The sequence below is a fragment of the Chiloscyllium plagiosum genome, chromosome 41 (genome assembly GCF_004010195.1).
Source record: "Chiloscyllium plagiosum isolate BGI_BamShark_2017 chromosome 41, ASM401019v2, whole genome shotgun sequence".
NCBI lineage: Eukaryota > Metazoa > Chordata > Chondrichthyes > Orectolobiformes > Hemiscylliidae > Chiloscyllium > Chiloscyllium plagiosum.
This window is the reverse complement of record NC_057750.1, coordinates 5,988,302-6,009,068: the sequence shown is the minus strand read 5'-3', so window position 1 is coordinate 6,009,068 and position 20,767 is coordinate 5,988,302. Positions and strand designations below refer to the sequence as shown.

Below are 20,767 nucleotides of genomic sequence, written 5' to 3'. Positions count from 1 at the left end.
TTGCAGAGCTATAGAGAGGAGGGACCAGATGAGTTGCTCCTATGGTGGGGCAGCATGGATGTTAGGGACTGAATTGCCACCTCCTGTGCTGTAACTGTTTTATTCTATTAAAAACGTGAAAGAACTCGTTGGGATGATTGCCCTGAAGTTAACTAGGTACAATTCAATATGTTGCAGTGATGTTTATTTTTCCTGCTTCTTTTAGCATCATAGAATTGCTACAGTGCAGATGGAGGCTATTCGGCCCATCAAGTCTGCACCGCCCTAGTGAAGAGCATCCCACCCTATTCTGTAACTCCACACTTGCCATTGTTAACCCACCTGGCCCGCATATCTCTGCACTCTATGGGTAATTAGCATGGCCAGTCAACCTAACCTGCACGTCTTTGGACTGAAGGAGGAAACCCACGCAGACACTGGGAGAATGTGCAAACTCCACACAGATGGTCGCCTGAAGGTGAAGTTGAACCCTGGTGCTGTGAGGCAGCAATGCTAACCACTGGTTTGAGAGTTGTCCAAGATCAAACTGCAAATGTTGACATGCCCTACCCTGATGACATTTTGGTGTGAAGATAAGGTTTAACCTGTTCAAAGTTTTGCAGTGAGTCAGTTTGTGCAGCTGTTCGGGTTCCTTTCATTACCCTGACTGAACAATGTTTTCATCTGCACCAAGTCCTTTTAGTTCATACCTTGTTGACAGCTGTGCGGTTTCCTTCTGTAGCTAATGTATTGCAGGGAGTGTTAATGTGAGCTTGGATTAGCACAAAGGAGGGTGTGTAACATTGTCTAAAACAAAGGACTGCAGATGCTGAAAGTCTGAAACAAAAGCAGAAACTACTGGAGAAACTCAGCAGGCCTGGAAGGAAAGAGGCGTAACCTGTTTTCTAAATTGTGAAGAGTTTAGGAAATCTGATGCACAAAGGGCCTTGAGAGCCATAGTTCAGGATTCCCTTAAGAGTAACACACAGGTTCAGTTGGCAGTTAGGAAGGCAAATGCAATGTTAGCATTAATTTGAAGAGGGGTAGAACACAAGAGCAAGCTTGTGCTGCTAAGGCTGTATAGGGCTTTGGTCAGACCGCATTTTGGATATTGAGTAATTTTGGGTCCCCTATCTTAGGAAGTGTTAGGTTCTTTCCCCAAGGTTTCACACATGAGCTGCAATTCTCGCACACCAACTTCTGCAAACAGTTAAAGTTTATTGAAGACTGTACAAGCTAGGTGACCCCCCCCCGGCTTTTGACATTCTTCGGGCGTGTGAAGGTGAGTCAAAATGAGGCCTTGAATAAAGGAAAGACATCTCTGTTATACAGGTCAGTCGGTAATGCTCACAGGTACTCTGGCCACTCCCTGCCCCCATAACCACGTTACCCCAGATGAGGTCATCCTTGGAGATAACGTAAATGTAAATGCCCTAATCCTGGGGAATCGTTGTGCAAACAATTTCCTGAGTGATTCTCCAAGACAATGTAGGTGTGATAAGTCCTAGCTTTGGGGTGGCCCTACAAAGGAGTACTGGCTCTGCTACATCCCCGGACAATGTAGGTGTGATATACTTCAGTATCAGGGGGGATGATCAAGCAAATGAATTTGATATGCTGGGGGTTGGCTATGAAAGTATTTCTGAATGGAAGAGGCTGAATGAGAGTTGCTATTGATAATAGCAGTAGGAGAGTAGTAAATAGCTGCCCAAATGAAGTGGGAGATAGTGCAGTTTCACCCTTTAATATTACATTAATGTCCAGAGAGAGAGTACAATTTAATTTTCTAACATTACAGAAGGACGTACTGGCCTTGGAGGAAGTTTACAAGAATGATCCCAGAATGAAGGGCTTGTCAGTATGAGGAGCGGTTGAGGACTCTGGGTCTGTACTCTATGGAGGTTAGAGGATGAGGTGGGGGGGGATTTGATTGAAACTTATAAAATACTGAGAGTGGATGTGGAGAGGATGCTCCTACCTGTAAGAGAGACTAGGACCCAAGAGCACGGCCTCAGAACGAAAGGATGACCATTTAGAACTGAGATGAGGAGAAATCTCTCCAGCTAGAGGATGGGGAATCTGTTGGACTCATTGCGCAGAACACTGTGGAGGTCAAGTCTTTCAAGTGTACTTAAGAAAGTGAGAGAGGCTCTTGCTTTGTACGGCGGGGGGGGGGGGGAATCAAAGATTACACGGCGAAGGCAGGAGAATAGGATTGAGAAACATCGGGCATCATTGAATAACGGAAGAGACTTGATGGGCCGATTGGCCTAAATCTGCTTCTGTAACTTTCCTAAAGGTGCATGAGTGTACCAGATGGGTTATTCTGATAGTTGACAACAGTTTCATGATCATTAGATTACTTCAGATTTGTATTGATTTCAATATCTGCTGTAGCTGGATCAGCAGAGTCCCCAGAATATTCCTTCACACTCTAGATTAATAGTCTAGCGATGCTGTCTCCTCCAAACCAATTGTAACTGTTAGGAATCTCCACCTCATCACACCCCTCATTTTCTTTCTAATGAGGAAAGAGGCCACCTTGTACATCTTTTTCAGGTCTGGTCAGCATCATTGTTCCTTTTGTGCCCTTCCCATCCATTTGAAAGGGAAATTTAAAATTCTGTATGGCTTGTCAAGGTCAGGTAAGTATTGTCCAGCGACTGAGGGCTCACCTGCTCCTTTGCCTCGTGCTCACCTGAGAGGACCGTGATTTAACACGTCATTCCAAAAGGCAGTACAGATATCCTGTTTTCCGAGGGTAGAGCATTCCTTTGAAACTGTTTGTTAGCTGAAATGGTGTAAAGCGAAGAAGCAATTACCATTAATTTATATGGAATAATTTTTGAGCGTTCTCAGACCCAAAATACCAAATAACACCAAACTGAAACTAATGCTAACATTATAGTAAAGGCCGTCAGGTTGGGGTGGTGTACATTAGGACACCTCTTGCAAATGGACACACAAAATAAATCGAGATGAAGCATGGATGCTCACAGACGCAGTTCAAAGTTATGGCAGCTTGATGCTGAGTGTAGTTCCTGGGGAAGGCGCCATACTTGCTGCGCAAGCTTTCTCGAAAAGCGAAGATCTTCTTTCGGTTAGCGAAAACAGGTACTAAAGTGGATCTTTCGTCAAAGCGATTTGGCGTAAAGCAAACGTTCTGAAAGCAGGGGATACCTGTACCTCTGACAGCACAGCACTCCCTCTTCAATGCAGTGGAGCATCAGCCTGGCTTTTTGTGCTGAAGGAAAGGGATTTGAACCCACCTTGACTCAAGGTGAGGTTGATGTTCATTGTGACCTATGGTGGAGTATGGCTCACACCTTTGGGAGTGTGACTTTGGACGAATTGGCAAATCAGCAAATTCTGTGTCTTTTTTAGCATCTGACTGTGCTAGGGAGTGTCGATTTTAAAAGGGACACTGTGACATGCCTCGGGGCATATCAAACATTGGGCAAAATTGTCTCTTAGAAATTATGGATAATGCTGACTGTGGGAAATATAACAAAGATCCAGCTATGAAACATTGGCAGGCTGCATCATTTCTCCTTCTCTTCCAGTAGTGGTTGGCTCTGAACCCTATCAGTGTTTACAGCTCTACCCTTGATCCAGCACATGCATCAGAGGTCACTATGCAGGACTGAAGCCAGTGGTCTCGATCTATATCACTGTCCCTCATGCTGAACACCACCCTCTATCGACCAACAACTCATGGGGTAATAGTGCTCAGTCCTGGGAGGAGGCTCGAGGATAGAGATCAGGAGAGGTAGCTATTGGCGAGTATGTAGAGTGCCACATCTTGCGAGCCCATGCCCTGAATTCCCAGTGGACAGAAGAGCAACATTCAATGGCATTGCCATCACTGAATCCCCCAACGTCAGCATCCATGGAGATCTCCACTGCCCAGAAACTGGACTGGGTCAGACGTGTCAGCATCATGGCTGAAGCATCAGGTTGGAGGCTGAGAGTTCTGGGTCGAATAACTTGCCTCTTGTCTCTCCAGAACACCATGTGGACCAAGAAAACAGCTCACCATCATGTTAAGAGGAGAGATTGGTTCGACTGGGCCTGTACTCACTACAGTGTAGAAGGATGAGGAGGGATCTGATTGAAATGTGTAAAATTCTAATAAGAATGGACAGACTAGATGCAGGGAGGGTGTTACCCCTGCTTGGGAAGTATAGAATCAAGAGTCAGAGCCTTGGGTTACAAGATAGACCATTAGGGACTGAGATAAATAAACAATTCTTCACTCAAAAGGTAGTGAACCTGTGGAATTCTCTACCACAGAAAGCTGTGGAAACCAGGTCATTGAATATATCCAAGAAAGACATTGATAATTTTTCAGATATTTCAATGGATCAAGAGGTAGTGAAAGTGGGGATATGGCATTAAGATAGCAGATGAACTCCTGGTTTTGAGGTTCCTTCAGTGCAGTCTATTGAATGTGGACATTGCCAATAATGACCTCATTACAAAAGTAAATTGTAAGAAAATATGTGTAAACGTTTGCAGCCATAGAATGCAAAATAAAATGCTTTAGTCTTTCAGCAAAGCACTTCTTCAGAGGCAAGGCACTGAAAACCCTGGAACTCACTACTCTGGCTAGGCTGAGGTCAAATGAAAAATCTCAAACTGAGACTGTGGAATGAGGTTAGGAAAGTGGAATCGAGATATGTAAATGCTTTTATTTCTTTGTTGGTACGTGGATGTGTGTATTGCTGGCTGAACATGGGCCTTGAGAAGGTGATAATAAGTTGACCCCATCTTGAGCCACTGGAGTCCATATGATGTGGGTTCATTTCTCTTCTCCCCTAGCTCTCCCTGGCCCCCAGCCTACTCTCCTCTACCCACCCCCAGCCCTGTCCTCTTCTCTTCCCACCCCCACCCCTTCTCTATTCTCCCCTAACCACCACACACTCACTAACCCCACTCACCACCCCCCGGGAAAGGATGACAGTGAACATCAGGCATGCTCCAGTCATGTTGAAGGAATAAGTTTGATGGGCTGAAAGGCCTCTGCTTGTTCTGAAGTTCTGTAAGACATGCAATTTGTCAGCAGAGAACCAGCTTTGAGTCTCAGTACTTGACGGTTCATGTGAAGGGTGCAAACTGAGGACAATTGTGCCCTGGGGTGAGGGAGGTGTGTGTGGGGGAGGGATGTACCTGTCAGGCTAATTAACCCACCTCTCCCTCGGGTATATTGATCCCAACGATAAAAATACATTGTAGTCATTCAAAGCCCTGACATTGTCTGGCAGCTGTGCAGGGTATGACAGATTGACAAGGCATTGATTTTGATTCCTTGCTGTTGTGTCAGCCTTTTGCAGGTTTCTATGGAGTGATTCAACGTGGAATTTGATGTGGGCTCCCAGCTGATGTAACGTTGCAGTGCTGGGGGTGTGGGGCATTGCTGCGTTTCCATTTAAGTATGTTAACTACTTTGACAAGAGGCATTTGGCACAAGAGTAAGCTGAGTTTGGTGGGAATCTGAAATGGCTACTCTGGCCCAGAGCCCTCTGGGTTGTAGTGAGGTTGTGGAATGGTCAACCAAGCCTCCTCATGTAGCGTGCACATCTCCGTGTCAAAAGGTTGCAGCTTTGACTCTGACCTTGGAGAAGTTGAACATTAATTCTTACCTCATGCTCCGATTTGCCATTTCACTCTGCCATATTGTTTTCCTAAATTAATTCATGGAATGTGGGTGTCGCTGGGCACCCTAATTGCCTCTTCAGAAGGTGTGATGTGGAGTTCTCAGTATTGGATGGAGGTTGGATAAAGTCAGAAATCACGCGACACCAGGTTATGGTCCAACAAGTTTATTTGAAATCACAAGCTTTCAGAGCGCTGTTCCTTCATCAGATGAAGTCACTTCAGCTCACGAAGGAGCAGCACTCGGAAGTGTAATTTCAAATTGGATTATAACCTTCAGAAAGTGGTGCTGAGCAGTTCATGTAGTGGACTGTAGTGTCATGTAGTCACACAGCACGTAGTGGATTGTAGCGTCATTTAGTCACACAGCATAACAAACCCTTTGGTCCACCTAGTCCATGCCAACTATAATCCCAAATTAAACTAGTCTCACCTGCTTGCACTTGGACCATATCTCTCCAAATATTTCTTATTCGTGAACTTATCTAAATGTCTTTTAAACATTGTAACTGGACGTGCCTCCTCCACTTCCTCTGGAAGTTCATTCCATTCACGAACCACTGTCTGCATTTTAAAAAATACAAAACTGTCCCTCATGATTTTTCTAAATCTTTCTCCTCTCATTTAAAAAATGTCACCCCTAGTCTTGAACTCCCATCCGAGGGCAAAGACACCTGCCATTCTCCTTATCTGTACCCCTCATACGGTCACCCCTCAACCTCCTAGCTTCAGTGGAAAAGGTCCCCAGTATCTCCCTTTAACTCAAACCCTCCAGTCTCAGCAACATCCTGGTAAATCTTTTCTGAACCCTTTCCAGCTTAATATTCTTCCTATAGCAGGACGACTAGAATTGTGCTCAGTATTCCAAAAGTGGCATCTCTAATGCCTTGTACAACCTCAACCTGACGTCCCAGATCCGATACTCGGTGGTCTGGGCACTGAAGGCAGGTGTGCTAAATGCCTTCTTAACCACCTGTCTACCTGTGACTACATTTCAATGAACTATGCACCTGAACCCCAAGGTCACCCTTCATCATAAGCCCCTGGTGAAGGGATTATGATGAAGGGTCAATTCTCCTGCTCCTCGGATGCTGCCTGACCTGTGCTTTTCCAGCGCCACACTCTCGACTCTGATCTCCAGCATCTGCAGTCCTTGCATTCCCTACCAATAACTGTCTAACTCCTACCCTTGACTGTTTTACCAATATGCAATATTTCGCATTAATACAAATTAAAATCCACCTGTCGCTCCTCAGCCCAATTGATCAAGATCCCTTTGTAGTCTTAGATCTGCCATTCTTAACTGGTTTGGCCGACAGCAATGTGATTGATCCCTTACCTGTCCACTTGAAATGGCCCAAACAAGCCACTTGATTCAAAGGCAAAAAGGGATGGCAACAAATATGGCACGATCAGCCAGTCCAATCTATACTCGTGAGTGAAACCTTCCCAAGATGGTGGTGTACACTTAACCAAATCTGTCAAGTCGCCATAGTCTTACCTTACTATAGGGCTGTTCTCTCATTAGAGAGAGAGAGAGGTGACAAGGGGTGATTTAACCTGAGGATCACAATACCTCAGGTGAAGGGAGAGGTTGAGAAGGAGAGTCCTTCGTGGTAACCTCATCCGGTGATGTGAATTGAACCCATGTCGGCATCACTCTGCTTTGCAAACCAACCGTATAGTAAACTGAGGTAAACACTGAGTAGCAACATTGGATTATGACATTGTATGCAAATTTCCATGAGTTATTGCTTTGCATTGAAGAGGATAGGCCAGACAACTTTGAGGCATTTTTTTTTGTGTTGCAGGCTTAAACTTTGATTGAGTAATCTCTCTAACATTGTATAATTAAGTAGACCTTTCACTCACCCCAACATTGAGAGCTATTGACGTCATTGCTTTTCCATTTGTAATGCACCCTTTCTTCCAGGATTTATGAGCTTTCTAGTTATTGTATTCAGAAGATTAAAGTAGAAAAGTTATTTAATCTCTAATGTCGTACCTCTTGCACATGTGATGTCCAGACTCTACCAGGTATGGGTGAAATGAGAAAAGATGCACATTTTTAATTTTCAAGCACTAGCTAATCTCCCATGTGGTCGCTCACTGCAATTACCTCTGAACTCGCTTATGGCTGTGATGGTTTCATAATTTGAAACCCTTTTGCTGCTTATAAGCTTGTCAGCTGTGTCCCAGGATAGCAGTCTTGCAGCCAAGACACAAAGCTGTGGTTTCAAGGTCCACAGTTAAGCACTTCATCTGGAGCAGTACCAATGGAGTGCTGTATTGCCGAGTATCTCATTTCTTCAATGAGACACTAAATCGAGACCCCCCCTGTCTGTCCAGATGGAGGTGAGACCTCCTGCCAGGTTCCTAGCAGAGTGAGAAAGATATCCTGACATCAAGACTCAATGTTTATCTTTTGAGCGGTATCACTAAAACAGATAATCTGGTGGTTATCACATCATAGTGTTATAGATGTACAGCACAGAAACAGACCCTTTGGTCTAACTCATCTGTGCCAACCAGATATCCTAAATTAACCTAGATCCATATCCCTCCAAACCCCCTTTATTCATGTACCCATCCAGATGCCTTTTAAATGTTGTAGTTGTTCCAGCTTCCATCATCATCTCTGGCAGCTCGTTCCATACACTCACCACTCTCTGTATGAAAAGTTGCCTATTAGGTTCCTTTTAAATCTTGCCCCTTTCACCTTAGACCTATGTCCTCTAGTTTTGGATTCCCCCACCCTGGGGAAAAGACCTTGGCTATTTACCCTAACCATGCCCCTCATGATTCTATAAGGTCACCCCTCAGTCTCCAATGCTCCAGTGAAAATAGCCCCAGCCTATTCAGCCTCTCCCTATAGCTCAATCCCTCCAACCCTGGCAACATCGTTGTAAATATTTTCTGAACCCTTCCAAGTTTCACAACATCCTCTCACAGGTGGAGCAGATTGAATGCAGTATTCCAAAAGTGGCACATTATGATCTGTAGGAGCTAGCTGTGTGCAAATTGGCTGTCACAAATCCTAAATTATAACAGTGACGGTACTCCAAAAGGTATTTAATTAGTTGCAGAGTACAGAGAGAGATCTATATTGTGTGGTGGAATGAAAGGTGCTATATTAATGAAGCCTGTACTTTATTTTAGTAGACAGTGGGTTCTAGTTTGTATTCAGCATAAATGAGGATTCATGATTGGTGGGATAATTTTTATTGCAGTAGTCAATATTAGATGATATATCAGAGGATTGATCATCACAAATGCATTAAAAGAATAGGAAAAAGATTGCCTTTAGTGAGAGAGTTCCAGGGTTTTTGGTCATAGAGTTGTGGGTTTGGAAGGTGCTGTCAAAGTACCTTTGGCGAGATGCTACATTAAATCTTGTAAGCTGCTTCCATTGTGCATCGGAAGTGAAGGGAGTGGTGGATGGGCTGCTGTGTTGTGAACAATATCGAGCTGCTTGTGTTGTTGGAGCTGCACTCATCCTGGGCAAGTGGGGCGTATGTCAACACACTCCTGACTTGTGCCTTGTAGATGGTGGACAGGCCCTGAGGAGAATTACTTGCAAGATTCTTAGCCTCTGACCTCGTGTCGTAGCCACATATTTATGTAGCTAGTCCAGCTCAGTTTCTGGTCACTGGTGACCCCCAGATTTTAACAGTTGGGGAAGACAGCAGTGGGAACACTATTGAATGGACAGTTATGTGTAGACTGGTATATTAACCTGTCCTTGGCAAACTGAATGAAGGGATTTTCATTATGTTCAGGATCTGGTTCCACCTGACCATGGACCTCTCTCTCTCTCTCTCTCTCTACTGCCATCCCCTCACCAGCTCTCCCTTCAGAATCCCTCCCAGGGTAGGGGAGGGGTGGGGTGGAGGGAGTTAGTGGGAAGAGAAGACCCTGAGTGTCAGAGATGTTCACCTGGGGGTCAACAAGGAGGATCTGAAAATGTGTTGCTGGAACAGCGCAGCAGGTCAGGCAGCATCCAGGGAACAGGAGAATCGACGTTTCGGGCATAAGCCCTTCTTCAGGAAAGAAGGGGAGTCAACAAGGAGGAGTCAGACAAAGATTAGAAAAAAGGAAATGGGTTCATCAGCAATTAAACCTGAATTGAAGATTGTGTGGTATTGTGTTAATGCCACTGGACTAATAATTCAGCATCCCATGCAAGTGCTCTGGCACATGGGTTCAAATCCCACCACAGATTCTGGTGGAATTTAAATTCAGTGAATGTATACAATTTAAGAAAAATCAGGGAAAGCCTTCGTGATGGTTACCATGACACTATCATCAATAGTTCTTTTAAAAAAAAGTCTGCTTCACTATGAGGGGGTGGGAAAGGGTGAGATTAGGCTGTTCATTTTGATGATCAGCCAAGATGATGAATGGCAGAGCAGGCTTGAGAGGTTGAATGACCTACGCATGATCATATCTTCTATCTTTCTACCGTCCATTAGGGAAGGAAATCTGCAGTCCTTATCTGGTCTGGTTTACATGTGACTGCAGACCCGCAGCAATGTGGTTGACTCTGAGTTGCCCTCATAGATGGCTCCCCATGGGCCATGCAGTTCAAGGGCAGTTAGGGACAGGAAACAGTTACTCCCCTTGCCCAGTGGCACCTACATACCAATAAAAGATTTAGAAATTGGGTGACGCAGTGTGGAATTTGATCAGAATGTATCAGTCAGTTACTTGTGTATCTGAAGGGTAAGTGTGAGGGGGTTGTTAAGTCTTGCGCTTGTTCACTTTTTTAAAAAAAAAATCATTTTTATGTTGATTGGCAAGAACTCAACCTGTGTTGCTGGGTAGTCACAGCTACTGAATAGAAGCTCAGATTTTTCCAAGTATTTATGACTCCAGTCTCTATGTGGAAATGTGTCACTTGTCATGATGGGACTTGTTACAGCTTCACCATGGAATTATAATTAACCAAATTGTCAACTTGGCAATTATGTAATATAATATTGTAATTCCATTTTGTTTTCTTAACTTGTGGGATGTATATGTCAGATGTCAGCCCGGACATGAGTGGAAAATGGGTGAACCCTGGTTAGCTATCTGCTTATGACCTGGGTTCGGCTGAAGAAAAGTCTCCAATTTCGTGCTTTCAGCAGGATGGAGGGTCAATCTTTTCGGGAGTGAAGAAACCCAAATTTTGAAAGAAATTGGAATATGATATTACACACACTGATTAGTCTACTACTGGAATCTAGACTGACTACTGAAGCAGGAACTAAGATGTGCAACTTTGCTTTGTGGAGAGTTTATTGACTTTGTAAGTCCAACAGCTCTCGTACAACCCCAGTGATCCCAGCAGTCTTCTGTTGGGAAATGTAATGGTGTACCACTGGAGCAGGTGGAACTTGCCTTCTGTCCCTGAGATAGAGACAGTACTACTTCACCACAGAACCCTTAATCTCCCATATTTTTAAAACACTTTTTCTATTTTCTAATCAACCTGTTTGGAGATGTATCATAAATCTCTGAGATAGAATGGGATTAGACCTCCTGGTTCAGAGGTAGGGACATTACAAGAGCCCCTTTAAGTCTCCTATTTACATTTTTGAGTAAACGAGAATCAAATGGGCAAATTAACTAATTGGCAATGCCTTAAAAGGTACACTGTAACAAAAATAAATCTTTAAGGGAGATGTAGTTAATCGGGTTAAGATTCTCAGTCTGGAGTTGATTATGCATAGGCTTAAGGTGAGAGGAAAGATTTAAAAGGGACCTAAGGGGCAATTTTTTCATGCCACGGGTGGTGTGCATGTGAACTGAGCTGCTAGAGGAAGTGGTGGAGTCTGGTACAATTCCAGCATTTAAAAAGGCATCTGGGTGGGTATATGAATAGGAAGGGTTTAGAAGGAGATGGACTAAATTCTGGCAAATGGGACTAGATTAATTTGGCAAATCTGGTTGGGCATGGGTGAGTTGGACTAAAAGGTCTGTTTCCGTGCTATACACCTCTATAACTCTGACTCTATGCACTCCAGTCCCTGTGGTGCCCACTGGTTGTGGAAGACTTCAAGTTTACAATGGCGATCATGTATTTCCCCCTCCATGGAGAGCATGACCTGTTGAATTCTATTTGTATGTACTGAAGGAGAATTGATACCTATTGAGTGGCTAGCACTGCTGCCTCACTGCACCAGGGACCCGGGTTCGATTCCAGCCTCGGGTGATTGTCTGTGTGGAGTTTGCACGATCCCCCAGTGTCTGCCTGGGTTTCCTCCGGGTGCTCCAGTTTCCTCCCACAGTTCAAAAATGTGCAGGTCAGGGTGAATTGGCTGTACTAAATTGCCCATTGTGTTCAGGGATGTGTAGGTTAAGTGCATTATTCAGGAGTCAATATAGGGTAGGGGGAATGGGTCTGGGTAGATTACTCTTCAGAGAGTCAGTGTGGAGTTTTTGGGCTGAAGGGCCTGTTTCCACACTGTAGGGATTCTAAAATCTGTTTCGCTGAATCATACAATTAACAAGATATAATATCAAATTGAATCTTGACATCTTGAATCAAGAGTTCAATCAAATAAGTTGGGATGTTCTACTCCATTGATGTGTGAACTGATTCAGACTTCACTATATTAATAAGTTGAAATAAAGGTCAATGTAAATTTATGTAGAATTGTAACTTTTAATTTTTAAAAATTATTTTATGGGATGAGAGCATTGCTGGCAAGGCCATTAGTTATCGGCCATCTATAATTACTCTGAAGAAGGTGGTAGTAATGAGCTGCTGTCTTGAACCACTGCAGTTCTTTGGCTGTAGGGATACCCACAATGCTGTTGGCGAAGGCACTCCTCAATTTTGACCAAGGTGAGGGGACAGCAATATTTTTCTAAATCAGGATGATGATTGGCTTGGAGAGGGGCTTGCACCTTGGTGGTGTTCCCATGTATCTGCTGCCCTTTGTCCTTCGAGATGGTAATGGTTGTGGATTTGGATGGTGCTATCAAAGCAGCCTCGACATATTGCTGCCGTGTGTCTTGTAGATGGTATGCATTGCTGCTGCTGACTGTCAGTGGTGGAGGGAGTGGATGTGGTGCCAGTCAAGTGGGCTTCTTTGTCCTGGATGATGTTGAACTTCTTGAGTGTTGTTGGAGTTGCACTCATCCAGGTTGTGACTCATTACAATCCTGACCTGTGCCTTGTCAATGGTGGTCAGGTTTTGGGGAGTCAGGAGGTGAGTTACTTAATATTCCTAACCTCTGGCCTTCTCTTAGAGCTGCAGTGTATACGCAGTTTGGCTGTCTAATCGATGGAGACTTCTGGGTGTTGCTGATGGGGGATTTGGTGATGGCTAGTGATGTCATTGACCATCAGAGGAAGATGATTAGATTCTCTCTTGTTGGAAATGGTCTGGTCCTTGTGTGTTGAGGTTGTCCATTGACACTTCAATCCTAGCCTCTGTATTATCCTGGTCTTGCTGTACCTGAGCATTGTCTGACTCGGTGCCTTGTGTGTTACAAATTCAACATGGGGGGAGGGGTGGAAGCTTCTGAAGCAAAAAGAAAGTTGTGAACTTTTGTTCCAAAGTGATGTCAGTTTATGAAATCTTGAGTGCCTGCCTTAATGCTCATTCATGAACAGTCTTGTCAGAAGATGAAATGGAAGAGAACCTGAGAATTGAGCATTGCCATTTGAGCAGATTGTGCCTGTGGCTAAATGCCACTCCCTCTAGTGTGTTAGAAATCTTTGTTAGCAAAGTTAGTGACAGATAAATTAACTTCAAAGTTGTGAAATTGAGAGCTGAATTGGGGTGGGAAAGTTAATAGGAATGTAACTCCAAGTTCTGATGCTGTTGCCTTCATAAACGGAATGTAAATCTTTCAGTGGCATGTTTATTGAATTACTCATGGCTGTGTGGTTCTCAGTCTCTGCCAAGTGAAGTGAGATTTGCTTGAATGGGATTCTAACCAGTAGCAGCTTGTTCAATTGCTAATTTAGGCAGTGGAGGACTAATGGCGCAGTGGGTAGTGTCCCTGTCTCTGACCCAGAAGCTTCAGGTTTGAGTTCCTCTCCAGGACTTTGGTTGAGGAAGGAACTTCCAAGATGCAGCCAAATAGGCTGAGTTATCAATTTGCAAATCTCTCCTGATGTTCCCTAATGCAGGTGACAAGTATGAGAGATTCCTGGGTCAGGCACACGATGGAGGCGCTGGCAATGTAGGGGTCCTGGGCCCATCCACTCCACAGCTGCCGCTTTCCTTTTTTTTCCTCCTTTTTCCTTCCCGTCTGCGGTGGTGAAGAAGGTGACATCGCGGGGGAGGGCGGCCAGAGTGGGACTTCTGGTGAGGCAGGGGCCGGTCCTGGCTGTGGAGCTGGGGACACCTAGTCGCCGAAGTCGTGGAGTGGGGACTCCTGATTGTGTTAGGCCCAGAGCTGGAGTTTCCTGGTTATTGGCACGGCAGTGGGGAGAGTGTGGGTTTGGTACGGGAACCAAAGTCAGCAAGGCAGGCCCAGCAATGAAGAGATGGCACCTAGAGTGGTGAGCCAGTGCAGGACTCATGGTGGAAGGAGCGGGATGACAATGGACTCTTTCAGTTATATCTTTTTAGAGTGTTAGATATACAGCACGGAAACAGACCCTGTCAGATGGTGAAAGTTGAATTCAATTTTTAAAAAAATCTAGATTTAAGAATCAAATGATGACCATTAATCCATTGTTGGCAAAACCCATCTGGTTCACTATTGCTCTTTAGGGAAGGACATTCCAGAAGTAGGCAGTATAGGTTTAGGGTGAGAGGGGAAAAATTTAAAAAGGATCTAAGGAACAACTTTGGGTGGCACAGTGGTTAGCATTGCTGTCTCACGGCGCCAGGGACCCGGGTTCGATTCCTGCCTCATGGCGCCAGGGACCCGGGTTCGATTCCTGCCTCAGGTGACTGTCTGTGTGGAGTTTGCACATTCTCCCCGTGTCTGCGTGGGTTTCCTTCAGGTGCTCCGGTTTCCTGCCACAGTCCAAAGATGCGCAGTTCAGGGTGGATTGGCCATGCTAAATTGCCCATCGTGTTAGATGCATTAGTTAGGGGTAAATATAGGGTAGGATAATGGGTGTGGGTGGGTTTCTCTTTGGAGGATCGGTGTGGACTTGTTGGGCCAAAGGGCCTGTTTCCATACTATAGGGAATCTAATCTCATCAAAATCTTTCGGTTCAACTTGTCCATGCCGACCACATACCCTAAATTAATCCAGTCCCATTTGCCAGCATTTGGCCCATATCTCTCTCAACCCTTCCAATTCATATACCCATCCAGATACCATTTAAATGTTGTAATTGTACCGGCCTCCGTCACTTCTTCTGGCAGCTCAGTTGCTGGCTCTGTGTGAAGCATTGCCGCCACCACATTGCTGACCTTGACACCCTTCCACATTCTTTGTTTTAAAAATTCACTCCTAGGATTGCTGATTGAACCAGCATTTATTGCTCATCTCTAATTGGCCCTTGAGAAAGTGCTAGTGAGCTGTCTCCTTGAGCAACACTGACGGACCAGGTCAGGATGATGACTGGAGAGCAGGTGGGATGCCCTTGTCCTTCCAAGTGGATGTGGTCATGGGTTTGGAAAGTTCAGTCTAAGGAGTCTTGGTGAATTTCTACAGTACGTCTTGCAGACGGTACACGCTGTTGCTACTGTGTGTTAGTGATGGAGGGATTGTGTACTTGGGACAAACCCGATCAAACGGCAGCCTTTGAATTACAGCAAATGGAACCAAACATGTGCTGGTTGGTCAAATATTCTGGATAATCAAAAGGTCCGCATAACTGCAGTCAAACCTGACCAAGCAAAAATTTGAGATATCAACATCTCTCAAAAAACTATGTAAAAACATCAACACACCACCTCAAGTCAATGTAAAAGCACACAGCAAGTAGAAGAAATCTATACAGGGGCTTATACTTTATTTACATTGCGGTATTTGCCATTTGATAGGTGCTGGTTAAAATGAAGTTTACTGTACCATAGTTGGAGTGGTCCTAGCTAATCCAACCCAGGACAAGCCAGGGCACAAGTGTGGCCAACCCTTAGTCTTGTGCCCTCTGTTTTAAAAACTCGTCATACTTGTGAAGAGAAAAACGATGCTTCACATTCCCGAAGAGTGGTGCTGTAATCATCTTCAGCTCAGCAAATGAGGAGGCTCACTTGGCTTCACACCCTCAAGTAAGTCAAACAAAGCCACTGCACTATGCGTTGTCAAGACCTCTCAGCTTATCTATCTTGGAAAAGCAAATTACTGCCATTGCTGGAATCTGTGCTGAAAAAAAAATGCTGGAGATCACAGCAGGTCAGGCAGTATCCATGAAGAGACAGCAAGCTAACGATGACTCTTAAGAGCTGACATGAAGTGTGGAGGGAATGTATTCTCTGTCGCTATGTCCTCTCTCTCCTCCTCCCATCCCAGTAGGATTGTCTGTTCTTTCAAGATTGGCAGTTAAACACACCATTGTTCTGCCATCCCCACATTCCAATCACTTAATTCGAACTATCAAGACTCTTTCTCCCCCAGCAACTATTGCGTAAATGCTGCCCCTTCACAAGTCACGTCAGCTCTGATGAAGAGTCATTTGAGACTCGAAACTATAGCTTGCTCCCTGTCTCCACGGATACGGCCTGATCTGCTGTGATCGCCAACATTTTTTGTTGACTGTCCTAGAACTGGGGCATTGTGAAATAGTAGGGCAAGTGCCTACACCCCTCTCTCTCTTTGCGCACGTCCAGCAATCAGCAGGAACGTTGGGTGTGGCATCTCCACCTAGAACATTGGCTGACTCAACCATAACCAGGGAACACTGGGTGTGCTCATCCAGTGAGATATACAGCTCCTTTCACAAGCAGCTTCATTTCAGTGAGGTTCATCCTTCAGCTACAAGCAGCTCCCTGTCTGCAGACGCTGAGTCTTGTCCGAGTCACCGGTTGAAGAGTCGATTGAGCGTGCTTAATAACAGATTCAACACAGATATTTCCTGTCAGTTTACAAGACTCTCCATGTTGTAAGTCGTAGCAGATTCCTTGTGTGCTTATAGTTGTCAAAAAACCTTAACAGCGCAGTTCCTGATCTAAAGGTGGTTGTCAGCAAGTATGTGTTGTTTTTTTGGGTGCATGGCTCTTGTCCAAATCCCTTCTGATGCCAGAGGTTTGATTTTACTGTTGTTTTCTTTTTCCTTCGATTATGTCTGGTGTTGAAGAGTCTGCCCCAGGCCCTTATTTAGATGGTGAATAGTTGTTTTAGAGCAGACATCCTGGGAGAGAATTATTTTCTTGGCAGCAAGGGCATCACGGAGCACTTTATTTTGACTCTCTTTATTGTGGCGTAGCCTGTTATTGGTACTCTAAGAAATGCCACAGATCGTTCATGCATGGCAAGATCCCACAGACAGCTGGATGCTGCTACTCACAAGCCAATTTGTTTGCACTGGTTGTGGAAGTACAAATATTGGCCCAGGCTATAAACACAATGGCTCAGTGGTTAGCACTGCTGTCTCACAGTGCCAGGGACCCGGATTCGATTCTAGATTGGGTAACTGTCTGTTTGGAGTTTGCACGTTCTCCCCATGTCTGTGTGGGTGTCCCCCAGATGCTCCGATTTCCTCTCACAGTCCAAAGGTGTGCAGGTCAGGATGGATTGGCCATGGGAAATGCAGGGTTAGGGTGAGATGGGTTTGGGTGGTATGCCATTAGGAGGGTCAGTGTGCACTTGGTGGCCCAAATGACCTGCTTCCACATTGTAGAGTTTCTATGATTCTATATTAAAGAACATTCTCTCTCCTTCTTTTCCTCCCTCCACCTCTACCCCTCTCTCTGCACTGTCAGCCTGAATTATGTACTTTTGCGTCCACAGCGGGTTTTGGGGTGGCACAGTGGTTAGCACTGCTACCTAACAGCACCAGGGACCCGGGTTCAATTCCACCCTTGGGCAACTGTCTGTGTGGAGTTTGCACGTTCTCCTTGTGTCTGCGTGGGTTTCCTCTGGATGCTCCGGTTTCTTCCCACAATCCAAAGATGTGCAGATTAGGGTAAATTGCCCATACCATTCAGGAATGTATAGGTTACGTATATTAGTCAGGGATAAATCTAGGCTAGGAGGAATGGTTCTTGGTGGGTTACTCCTTTGGAGAGTTGGTGTGGACATGTTGGGTGAAGGGCCTGTTTCCGTACTGTAGGGATTCTGTTATGAAATGTCTGACACGAGGATGAGAGTACAATCTACAAAGCTGTGGCTGAAATGTTCAACATTGGGAGTACTCCAGTGCTGAGTGTGTTTCACTCGAGAATCATGTGGTGCTGGACTACTGTTCATGAGGTGAGAAGTCGAGCAACATACAGACATGTTGTATTCTGGAGCAATGGACAGTGGTAGGGGTCTCACAGATATGCAAGTTGACACTTGAACTGTTTGGTCATGTTTTATGAGCTCTCCTTTGGCCTTCATGTACTGGAGTGAGCCTCGTACCCAGCACTCCTGGCTCAGAGGTGGGGACATTACCTATCATGCCACAGAATCTCTTAAGCACTTTGCAGGAATGTGTGTCATTTGTGTTTCTGCTTGCAATTTTAGGGTCTCCGTATTACTGGATCAGCTGTGTCCCAGCAGCGCAGCTTACACACACAAAAGGATGACTGATGAACAGTTTGAGGTTGGCCCACCACCCTTGAACAATATATACCAAGCTTTGTCAGGTAAGTCCACTGTTATTAGTGTGTGTTTTGAATGCAGCAAAGGGGGACGTGCCTCAGTTCAAGGTGATGATCAGTAGAGTTGGTTGCCACCCCATGACAGGCTTTAGACACCAACGTTGACTCTACCTGATGAAGGAGCAGTGCTTTGCAAGCTTGTGATTTAAAAAAAAACCTGTTGGATTATAATCTGTTGTGTGACTCTCTGGTTTTGTCCACCCCAGTCTGACATCGGCACCTCCCACGTCAAGGTCTTGCCATGTGACAGAGCGTTTTGCACTGAGATCTTGCTCCCTTACTCGCTGGTCTTGTTCTGTTTGCAAGCTTTCTGCAGTGCAGTCGGAGTTTGAACTTGTGCTGTCAGGTTAAATACAACAAATGTGTGATGCCCTTAGCCATAATTGTCTTTCAGAATCTTCCTTTGTGTACTTAAAGCCTGATAGTCTCCTTCAATTAGTACAAATGTGTTCGAAATTATTGCTTAAGCAGCTGCATTCTTCAACGCTCTGCAGTGTACAACAATGAGCTGTTATAGGGGCCATTGTGGTGTATGGTCTATGAGGGGGAGTGTGAAAGCAAAGTACCCAACAATGGTACTTGTCGAAGGGGCTGACTATACACAGCTCAGTAGTTGCTTGTTCTTGGGTCTCCTCTATTCACCATCCAATGCCATCTGGACCACTGTTCTTGGCAGTGTCCCAGGAGGTTAACTCTGGATCAGTGTGCAGTACACACACCTCTGAGTTGCGTGGCTCAGGGTTCAAGTCCCATTCTCCAGGGCTTGAGTGCACCAATCCAAGACAATACTCGCATTCAAACCACTGCATCCTCTGAGGTTTCTAGAGTAGTTAGTACCTTAAAGGGTTAACTGACATCATTGGGCAAAAGTGAGGACTGCAGATGCTGGAGATCAGTCAAGTTTAGATGCTGCTGGAAAAGCACAGCAGGTCAGGCAGCATTCAAGGAGCAGGAAAATAGACGTTTTGGGCAACAGCGACGTTTCCTGATGAAGGGCTTTTGCCCGAAACCTCTATTCTCCTGGTCCTCGGATGCTGCCTGACCTCCTGTGCTTTTTCAGCACCACTTTAATCTTGACTCTGATCATTGTGATTGGCTGCACCCATCAGGACATTGGAGACTGATCCAGTGGGGGAATTAACCAGCTCAGTTGCTTTATACCAGTTGCTATTCTAACCTGTAAGACCAGTTCTGGTGCGAAGTCATGTAGCTGACAGTGATGAGAGTTCACTGTTGGGTCAAACCTGATGCGTGATACTCTGGTGTCGCTCTGATGTAATGTAACTAGCTATCAAGTACCAAGGAATAAACATAGTCCATTTGTCAACTTTAAACCTCGTTTCTGCTTAAGAGACTCTATGACTTTGACTTTGTGTGGGTATCCTGCTCCACTTGGTATCAGTAATCACTAAAACCATTCGGATTCAGAGAGAGTCTATCCACAGTATCTTGGGTGATTCTGGCGAGCACAACCTCAAAGTATCAGAGGGCTGGGTTTTTGCAGCACTCAGCTCTGTCTTTCACGTGTAAACAAAAAATCCCGCTTTGCAGAAGTGAAGGGGAATTCTTATTGTCCTACTAAGACGACCAAAGAAAAAAATTATTTCGTCACTGCCAGATGTCCCGTTGTGCGAGCTTTCTGTGAACAAATTGGCTGTTTTGTTTCTTACATTAAAGCGGTGGCTGAACTTAGTGTTTCAGTGGCTATGAAGAATTTTGAGATGTCCAACAGTCAGAACGATCACAATATAAATGAAGTGTTTGTTTCTTTGGGGAGAGTCCACTGGAATCTGCACAGTGGGTTTTGAAAGGTTTAATCCTGAGGGCAGGTTGCTAAAGCTTGTGTAAAACAAAAAAATTAACCAACCTGTTTAGAGATGTAGTTGCCCACCCTCTGGAGCAGGTGGGACTTGAACCCATGCCTCCCAGTCAAAGGGTAGGGACGCTACCACTGTGCCACAAAAGGTCCCCAGTCTGAGGTCAAGCGATCACCCAGGCATGGACTGTAACCCTGGTCCCTCAGATTAAAGATTTTATGGTGGTCCAACTGAGCCACCTGTGCTTGTGTTCCTTTGAATGCAGAGTTAGAGTCATAGAGATGTACAACATGGAAACAGACCCTTCGGTCCAACCCGTCCATGCCGACCAGATATCCCAACCCAATCTAGTCCCACCTGCCAGCACCCGGCCCATTTCCATCCAAACCCTTCCTATTCATATTCCCATCCAGATGCCTCTTAAGTGTTGCAATTGTACCAGCCTCCACCACATCCTCTGGCAGCTCATTCCATACACGCACCACCCTCTGTGTGAAAAAGTTGCCCCTTAGGTCTCTTTTATATCTTTCCCTCTCACCCTAAACCTATGCCCTCTAGTTCTGGACTCCCCCACCCCAGGGAAAAGACTTTGTCTATTTATCCTATCCA

General features: G+C 45.1%; 1 protein-coding gene across 3 annotated transcripts in view; it reads left to right on the top strand.

The window, feature by feature from the left end:
• ppp1r13l (protein phosphatase 1, regulatory subunit 13 like) overlaps positions 1-20,767 on the top strand; it is a 54,913-nt gene that overhangs the window by 9,418 nt on the left and 24,728 nt on the right. For 2 of the 3 annotated variants that reach the window (XM_043680840.1, XM_043680838.1), the window contains exon 2: positions 18,205-18,326. In XM_043680840.1, coding sequence (XP_043536775.1) covers positions 18,263-18,326 — 64 coding nt within the window. In that variant the 5' untranslated portion in view covers positions 18,205-18,262. Of the gene's footprint in view, positions 1-16,272; positions 16,640-18,204; positions 18,327-20,767 lie in introns of those variants that run through there. The other variant, XM_043680839.1, reaches the window with a different exon arrangement.